Below are 9,141 nucleotides of genomic sequence, written 5' to 3'. Positions count from 1 at the left end.
GACTGGAAACAACTGATCTGGGACAGGCTGCTGGGTCAGAGCATTAAAGAGCCTCTAACTTTAGATAGGAAAACACTGGGATACATACAGTAAAGCAGTGTGAAATGAAAACACTAGGATACATAAAATATAAGCTTGTACAGAGGTATGCATATATAGGTTTTAGTGTAAATATATAGTTCCGGTATAAGTAATGCTAATAGTAAGACATTACATACCAAATAAACAGCTGGAGGTATGATAGAAATACAGTGTATATGCACATTATATGCACAATAGTATAAACAGTGCAGGTAAGTGTTTGAGCAGTTGTGTGTGAAATGAGAGGCAGACAGTCGTAGAGCCTAAATGTGACTGATCCCATTGTTTCTAATTGATAATATGGAACCACAAAGATTTAAAGTGTGTCTTTACTGTGTCAGACCTGTACTAGAGCTGTAAGTACTAGAAAAGAGAATTAAACTTCTAGAACAACAAACTCCAATTCCAGATTTCCTTCTGATTGCAGAACTTTGTACAATTCTAAATACAGAATTGGAGTTTCATGTTTCAGACCAGACAAACATTCACTTAAGGATTCTAAGATGTTATATTACATTTGTAGAACTGGAGCATCCACATCTTCACATTAAATTGCGTTCGCTTCCAGCTCTAGAATTAGAATTTCCAATGCAACAGGAATTTCAAACTCAAGTCTGCAATATTAAATTGAAAATGTAAACAGAGCACAACAGAATGTCACATGTAGACAAGCATTCCCTTTTCAGAAACAGTCACGAAAAATAAATAAGTCAAAATCATTGATGTTATAAATAGTATGTGTATTTATTTGATCAAATATGAAGCAAGTATGATAACAGAAGACTTCCTCAGTGAGGGTAACTGAATGCATGGTGTTCAAGATGTGACGTCCATAACTTGAAACTTAAACAGACTGGAGTGACATGACTTGAGATGGAGAACGTTTAAACTGAAACAGTGACATGATAACAAACTGATTATCCTACTCCAGAGTTGAGAAAATACACAATTGACATTCAAAGTCTTTTAAAAATGTAATAAATTCCCCAAAAAAAGTATACAAAAAAATTAAAACAGCTGGAAAATTTAGTCAGCAAAACATTTTATAAAGCATGTTATGCATTACAGAAAATGGGTAACATAAAAAGCAATATTTAAAACAAATAACATATGTCCACACTGTACATAAGTCTACAGCAAAGTTTATGTGTGTGTGTGTGTGTGTGTGTGGGTGTATGTGTGTTCATGCATGGCAGTGTAGAAGCATTTCCGGTGCTGGCCTATGATGTTACAGTACCAGAGGCTGAGCAGCGATGGCTGGGCTCAAGGTTGGTTGATCTGGCCCATAAAGAGAACGGTACCTGGGGACAGAGACAGGGACAACTCATCAGAGCCAGGCACCACTGTCTTTGGGACACACGCTTTCAATAAGTCTAATCAATAGCCACATTTCAAAAGGTGACATGTCGAGTTTGTTCCTCTAGTTTCGAGGTGAGTAGACCCAGATAGAAATAGAAGACTGTACCTGTTGGGTTATGTCTGATGAGGAAGAGGAAAGGTCTGTCCACTGTGACCCAAGGTGGAGAGGACCGAGCCAGCAAAATGGCAGCTGAACACAAAAGAAAACACGCTGTCAAATCACCATCATCATGTCTGAGACTACAAGAGCTGTCAAAAGTTTGAATGTTCCTTAAAAAAAAAAAAACACGTGGGTTCAAACTATTTGAGTATCTATTTTTGTGCATTATGTCCACAAGACGGAAAACTAACACGAGAGACATACCACTTAAAATAATGTCCTCTACTGTGTTTCTTCTACTCGTTTCAGCTTGGTTTCATTTTCAATCAATGAAAGTGACGTAATGTGCAAAGAGTTTCCAGTTGGTTTCAGTCACTTATTGTCTGATTATGGATCCTATTTCCCCATGTTTTCTGTGTCCAAGTGACTAATGGAGACAAAAATCTTTGAAGTCTTCTCAGTATTTAGCGAGAGTGCTGCAGCTGGCAGCCAGGAAACACGCTGCAATGTAATCCCTGAAGACATTTTGCTCACGGTTCCAGCGATCACCACTAACTCTCAATTGGTTGAAATAAATTCTTAATTCAATTATATATTCTAATATAAATTTTGAATATTTGCTGAGAGCCAAAATAAGAGTGTAGATTACTGTTATGAATGTACTAATAGCTTAAGTACATTATCAGCCTGTATACAGAATGTTCTCATAAAGTAAGCATATAGCTTTGTGTTACGCTCAGCCTTTAAGTCCATGACAAGGCTTACAGCACAGATACTCACTAGTGGCAGCTGCTGCCTTTGTTCCATCTTCATTCACCACGATTTTGGCTTTCTGGAGCGCCGTGGACACATGCACAGGCTCAGCACCTGAGAAAACAGAAAAACTGTTCATTTTAGCTTTAGACACATACAGAATGTTAGTTCATAGATAAGCTGCGTCTCTTATTATCAATCTGATATTGATCAGCCAGTGCTGTCCACATCATAGACTTTATAATAAATCACAGATGGATGTGCTGTTATTATTCTTATTGACACCTTGAGTTTGGTGACTGTTCAATATGAGCTGAGGTCCAATTGAGCCAAACACTAACAGCACCTGTACGGGGGTGCAGAGAGCTTTGGTGACTGTCATCCTGTGTCATTGCTGCTACATGGGCCCATGTGTGGAAATCTAATTCCAGTGACTGACAGCAGGTCATGGAATGCTTTCCTGAACCTTATGTGTGCATTTATCTTCTCTGGTGTCACAGACAGCTGACAGGAGAGTAACTGATGACGAGTGTGATTACGAGTGTCATATGACCATCATAATAGTGCTGAGGAAAAGTTGCAGTGTGGCTGTTTACTTACTGAGTTACAGTATAAAAGTATGAGCGTTGTACCACATGACACCACACGGTGTCGCTAGAGTGAAAATCCATATTTATCAAACAGAAACTGGTTGATTTTTTTCCCCTTCAGTAATCCTGTGAACTCCTTTTTTTTACACCACAAAGCCACCACACATTTACACCACAAGATGGCACTAGAGCCCTTCAATCAGAGCTCCTTCCAGTCCATCTCTGAGTGTCAAGATGAGGGAAAGAAAGGGAACACAAGAGATTCTGCTGTTCACACTGGACAGCTAGACACAATTCATACTTCTTTCTGGCTCTGGCAGTAAACAGCCAACAGCGCTTTCATATTTCCAAGACTCCCTCATATCCAAATAAAGCTGCTGCGAACACACGGAGGCACTGCATCACTTGAGTACCGACTGTGCTTTCACTCACAGAGATGTCTGAAGTCAGCTTTGTTCTCGCTGAACATGTCTGTTATTCCCAGCGCTGAAAGGGGCTCTTTCAAATCCACCTCCGCATCAGTCGTAAACCTGCAGACATAAACACACACATGCACGCAATGTTTAGGCCACATTCAGCCAAAGAAGATTTAAGAGCAACTGTTGCATGTGTGGGTCTTACTTGGGGATGAGCAGGCGCACTTTTCTCATGTGCATCAGTTTGGTCCAGCTCTGCACCGTGGCTGTGCTGATGTGTGGGACAACGCGGGACAGAGGCGTGTCCTCTTCAGAGGGCAGGACAATCAGCATGCTGATGGTGTTGCCGTGATAGGGCAGCTCAATCACCTTATACTTCAGTCCCTGAGGCGTGGTGGCCAATCCTGGCAGGCGTGGAGAGGGTTAAAGGTTAATCATTTCAACGGTCAGGTGATGATGAGGATGAAACTTGAGTGATCTTTACAGCTTCTTCCTACTATTAAACCTTTCGCCAAGACACGCATGAGTGACTGGGGACCATGACACTTCCCCTGACTTTGTGTACATCTGACTACAGAAATAAATTCTTATTAACCTCTTGCTTTTAAAGGTCTTCTATTCACACATGTGAAACTCACACCGCTTCTCTCTTGTGTTTTAGAGACTGCACAACCCATATTTCCTCTTCCTCGTGATGCAGGAAGAATGAAATGAAATGACCATTTTTCTGCTCTACATCTGCAAATTCTGGTCATTTTATCCCTATTTTTCTTTGCATGAGCTGATGTACTTACAGAATTTACTTAGTCTCCATTTTGCCAGGATTTTCTGTTGAAGAACTGCATTTCTGTGGCTGACATATTTTCTTTGCCTCTATGTCCATAGTGACTATAGCTATTTTGATTTATTTAAATAAACTAGAAATGGAAAATGCGTCATTTCCCGACGTCAAACGGATTCTTCTCCAGAAAAGACCTACCAGACAGCAGATGTTTATCACAGCAAATGCAAAAGACTCTCTTGAACAGGTTGTTAGTAGGAACGATATTGTGTTATCAGCAGGGGGGGAGTAGCCAAACAGTGATTACAAAGTCCTGACTTTTTAAATAACACATTTCCATCTTGTGAGGCACTTAGCTGCAAAATAAGCATGACAAATGTGCAGTTTATCATGAGAACCAGACCCCAGACATCCTTTTTCATACTTTATATGGCCATTAAAGTAATCACAGCACACAATGTTCTTTAGTCATTCAGCCAAGTATGTGTAAATCCCATCATATGCATAAAAACATAACTGTGTCAAGCCATAGCCAAGTGATTTAGGGCATGTGTTCTCTTTAGGAAGTGTGGAAATTTAGGGACGATCATCTGATCGACAAGTCACAGACTTTGTGCATGGCCTTAATTTAACTCTAGCACTGCATGAGAATCTATCCGCAGCACTCACCATGCTAACACTACTCTGACAACTCACCTAAATATAGATGACTGACTGGTGTATCATTTCATTTCACACAGGACTAAATAATGTCTTACGGATGTGGCAGGTCTCAGCGTGCGTTTCCTTACAACTCAACACAAGCTGTCCCATGAATCAGAAATTGGCAACAGCTGGGATTGCATCATAAAAACAAACTAAATTAAAAACAACCTGATCGTTAAATCGACAGTCTATCAAGAATAACAGCTGCTTTTTGTTGCCATTTGTGCAAACTTGATTTGGTGATGGTTAAACCACAGATCGTCAAAGAAGTGCATTCAAACTTAGTGTTAAGTTAAGGGCACCCTGGGGAGTTTCTGACCAACTACGAGTCAGCAAACATGGATGTAAATGATACAGGACTAGACATATCTAAAAAGTGACTTTGCAAATGTTCTATAAGGAAGGAAATGCATGCAGCACACTCATTGGTCCTCAAGGAATCGCACGGGGAACCTTTCAGTTACCACTCATTCTATTCTACTATATGGAAAAGCCACTAATCTGTTATCTAACAAATCTGCAATACTGTATGACTTTACCTCAACAAATCTGCCCATGAGGCATGTTGAAAAAATAACACCAATTTCTCATAATTCATGGTGAAAAAACAGAATGGTCCTATTATAGAAACACACACTCGTCTTATTTAACTCATCTTCACTGACTCCTGTCACTCATAAAAATGATAACCATCATTTCAACAGTCTGAATCTACAGCATCTAATTCTGGAACGAAACATCAACAAATGTCATTTGGTGGTCATTTGATGTGATGAAGAACATCTCTGAGCATCATGATGCATCTAAAAAATTAGATTGTAAAGTCACTGACACTGAACAACTGCTCAAATTAGAAACATGCAAACAGCAGGCCATCAGTGGAAGCCTCTGCCACATCACTGCTCACCGATGTTGAAAACCGACAGCTGGGACATCATTGGAACTTTATATACATTTCCATTGCCCCCATTGAAGGGCCTCATCTTGGTGTTCTCGGGCTGGAAGCGGGACTTCCATAAGCCTTTGAAGTAGATTGAGTTGACAGCGACCAGACGGGTCAGAGCCGAGTCCAGCATGTCTGCTTTGATCAAGCTGGGGATGTGACCTGGATAAATATGCAACATGGGATCATTATTCAGTCAGAAAGGTTTGATAAAAGCCACCATCATTTCTTATATTCACTTCAGCACAGATGAGCAAGTACAAATGCAGCATCGTATAGGAACACTCCAATCTACACTGAAGAAAAGTGACGGCATTACAAAGCTTTACAGCTGAATGACAGCTTCAGTATGGGTTTGCATTTGTTGTATGAATGCAGTGTTAACTAGCCTCACAGGTAAGTGTACAGAGGCCAAAACAACTAACTAATGATTAAAATACATGCACACATCTGTAGCTCACACCTGTCTCTATGAGGGCATGTTGAGATTACTTGATATCGTGTATACAGCTGTTAGAAAATATCTACCTTTGGTCTTATTGTTGACCCATGCATTGATTTCATCTGCTGCTCCCTGGGGGTTGCTGAAGTCCAGGCTCCTGCTCTCACACTGGAAGTTGGCTTTGTTGGTGGCTACAAAGGCCTCCTCCATGGGGAAGCCCTGCTGGCTGAACATGCCATTGGCAATCAGCACAGTATCCTGGTTGGCCTTCGCTGTCAAGGTCTTGTGCAGCTTCTTCAACATCTTGTACGGCCCTGTGACAGTTCATTTTGAATTATTTCTCAATTATTGCTTCAGGGTTAAGTGTTAAAGAAAATGTTTGAAGGCCCATCTGGCTACAGTGAGCAAATTCTAATGATGAGACTTTACCATTCTTCTTGTAACGCAGCGCATTCAGAACCTGCTTCCGGGTCTCTCCATGGGCTCCTGATAGCAACATCCCAAGGATGGAAGCTACCCCGTGGGGAGAAAGCACCACATTTTCCAGCGGCTTGGAGCGGACCACTTGCTGAAACACCTGTATGCCGAGATCAGAGCCCCGTTCGCCGTAGGATGGAGCCTGAGACAGCACACCCTCATGGCCATACAAGGTCACCAGCGCAACCAGGCACAATAACGAGAGACGCTCCATTTTAAACTCACACCTGGTGACAAACAAAGAACAAAAGAGGCATTTTGCAGAAACCATGGCAGTCTCACCTGTTGATTTGTTCTCCAGCGCACAGACTGATTATTGGTCGCTGACCTCTGAACAGATTTGTGAAAATCCGTTTAAAAACACTTCTCGCAGAGTTCCTTTTATATTACTCATCTTGGTTAACCACAGTCATCTCATGCACCTTTGCTCGTCCTCAGGCACTGGCCCCCGTTTGTCCCATACTGCAGGCTCTGACTAACTCTTACTCACACTCTCTAAATATTACAGTCTAACCATAATTAGCCTAGTGAAACTGGGCTGTTCCTTCATTACAATTTTAGACCGAATTAAATCTTTCAGGCCATTTTAGGAAAGTGATTCAGCCTGCACCCCACTCACTGAAGCACTGTGAATGTAGCCTCAAGAGCCAGCCAGGATGGCTGCTGGCTGACGGGCTGGCTTAGAGGGACATATTCTGTGATCATCTATGTATTTACTGCTAATCAAGCTGGATTTTTCGACAGTTTGGTCTGAATTGTTATTCGGTGATTGGATGTGCAGTTCAGTCTCTGGGATTGTTCTTACAGCCGTTAGAAAACGCAGTCAAACAGCTTTGACACGGAGTTTGTTGTATAGAGAACCAAACTTGATTTACAAACATCTGACTTGAGATCAGTGTACGAATAATGGTGGTGTTTGACAATAATATGGCCAACCAATCAGCATTAGTTTCAATAGACCTGCTTTTTTTAACGCTACAACACTTATATATATATATAATGTAGCTTTTTTAATGGAAACGTTCCAGGAAATCCAAATTATACTCATACGGAGGTGATGTTTGCCAAAATATCTGGGGGGTTAGAGTTTGTCGTGTGTGTGCCAAATGTCCTGGACTGGAGCACTCACACAAATGACAAGAAGCCATTCTTCTTGTTTCTCACACATTAAAACTGCACCCAGTCCTGCAGAGAGTCCCAGAGAAGAGCTGAACGCTGCACGAGAGGCGCACTTTTCGCTCCAACTACTGTAAAGAAGACACGTTCACGTACCTCACACTTACAGAATAACGGGTTTCCTGTGGTACGTTTGTGTTAAATTAGCCCACCTGACGGACATGCTATGCATTCTTTAATTCCAGCTATATAGTCATTGTATCGAAACGGGAGGGCGCAGCGTAGTGTTGAGCTCTGGATAACGTTTGGACCTGTTTACAGCGGCTGCACCAGCGCGTTAAACGTGAAAAAACGCCAGTCCTTACCTTTGACGAGGTGACGTTATTTCGACCTATCCCGCAGGTGAAACTGTAACCTTGTTAGTCCGCTTTCCGTTGCGGTCCAAACGAGACTCGAAGCTTTGTCCGCAATGAGAATAGTGAAAGTGGAAACTACTACTGACTCCACCGCTGCTTCACACGGACTTTATTGGCCTCAACTCCGCCTTCTGACCAAACAACCGAGCATGTAGCTGCCGGAGTGTCAAGATTAGACTAACAGAAAGGGAGCTTCCGGTAGACTATCAAAATAAAACCAAAGTGATGAACACATTGTTGATCATATTGTTGTCCATGATGCTTACAGCTTCACACTAATGGTCGATCGATATGGGCTTTTTAATGGCCGATGCCGGTGAGTATAGATGGCTACTCTGTCTACGACTAAATAAATGTCCACAGGTCATCAAAAAACGACTTTTTTTAAATAAAAAAAGAAAAGAAACGTGAAGTTTTACTGCACTTCTTTACATTTATCAGCGGACAGCATGATCTGAAAATGTATACATTTGTATAAATAATAATATACAAACAATGTTTATGTTTCGTCCCAATGTACATTTATCTCACACTAATGTATTGTTCACTTAATAAAATAAAACTGCACCGTCTCTGACGTGTCCACATAAACTTGTTCAGCATTTTGTTGAGTGCATTTTTCATGAGTGCAGGCACCGGCTGATTATTTATTATATCGATTATTTCAAAACTCCAGATATCAGCCAGATCAGATAATCAGCCTACCACTACAATATAATGCCCACAATTTCACATTGTGATACAACTTTGTTGTACTTTGCAGAGTTTTCCCAAAGCAGCAACCACTGGGGCTGAAAAATGAAGCCATGGATGTGCCAAAAACTACACTTCCTCGAATGGCCGTTTGAGGCTTGGTGAGTCAATCCCCATAGATCCCAACTTTACAGCAGAAAAAACAAACAAAAAAACAAACAAACAAACAAACAAACAAAAAAACACATTTAAAGCATGGTACAAAAACA

At 41.2% G+C, this 9,141-nt stretch overlaps 1 protein-coding gene across 1 annotated transcript; it reads right to left on the bottom strand.

The window, feature by feature from the left end:
- Positions 1-801: 801 nt before the first annotated feature.
- Positions 802-8,320, bottom strand: serpine2 (serpin peptidase inhibitor, clade E (nexin, plasminogen activator inhibitor type 1), member 2). The gene is made up of 9 exons (XM_070970557.1): positions 8,129-8,320; positions 6,600-6,874; positions 6,257-6,484; positions 5,693-5,890; positions 3,505-3,703; positions 3,316-3,413; positions 2,321-2,407; positions 1,547-1,630; positions 802-1,382 (listed from the first exon to the last, which is right to left on the bottom strand). Exons 2-9 carry the CDS (start codon positions 6,859-6,861, stop codon positions 1,345-1,347), a joined length of 1,194 nt encoding a protein of 397 aa, XP_070826658.1. The 5' UTR covers positions 6,862-6,874; positions 8,129-8,320; the 3' UTR covers positions 802-1,344.
- Positions 8,321-9,141: the final 821 nt, after the last annotated feature.

This window comes from Chaetodon trifascialis, chromosome 9, assembly GCF_039877785.1.
Source record: "Chaetodon trifascialis isolate fChaTrf1 chromosome 9, fChaTrf1.hap1, whole genome shotgun sequence".
Taxonomy (NCBI): domain Eukaryota; kingdom Metazoa; phylum Chordata; class Actinopteri; order Chaetodontiformes; family Chaetodontidae; genus Chaetodon; species Chaetodon trifascialis.
The sequence above is the reverse complement of the archived record's forward strand: the minus strand, read 5'-3'. Positions and strand labels throughout refer to the sequence as shown.

Coding starts and splice junctions, on each gene's coding strand:
- serpine2 (XM_070970557.1), bottom strand. CDS start 6,861: ATGGAGCGTCTCTCGTTATTGTGCCTGGTTGCGCTGGTGACCTTGTAT. Junction 6,485..6,599: donor GCTGCGTTACAAGAAGAATG/GTAAAGTCTCAT, acceptor GAACTGTCACAG/GGCCGTACAAGATGTTGAAG. Junction 1,383..1,546: donor CATCAGACATAACCCAACAG/GTACAGTCTTCT, acceptor CTCTGTCCCCAG/GTACCGTTCTCTTTATGGGC.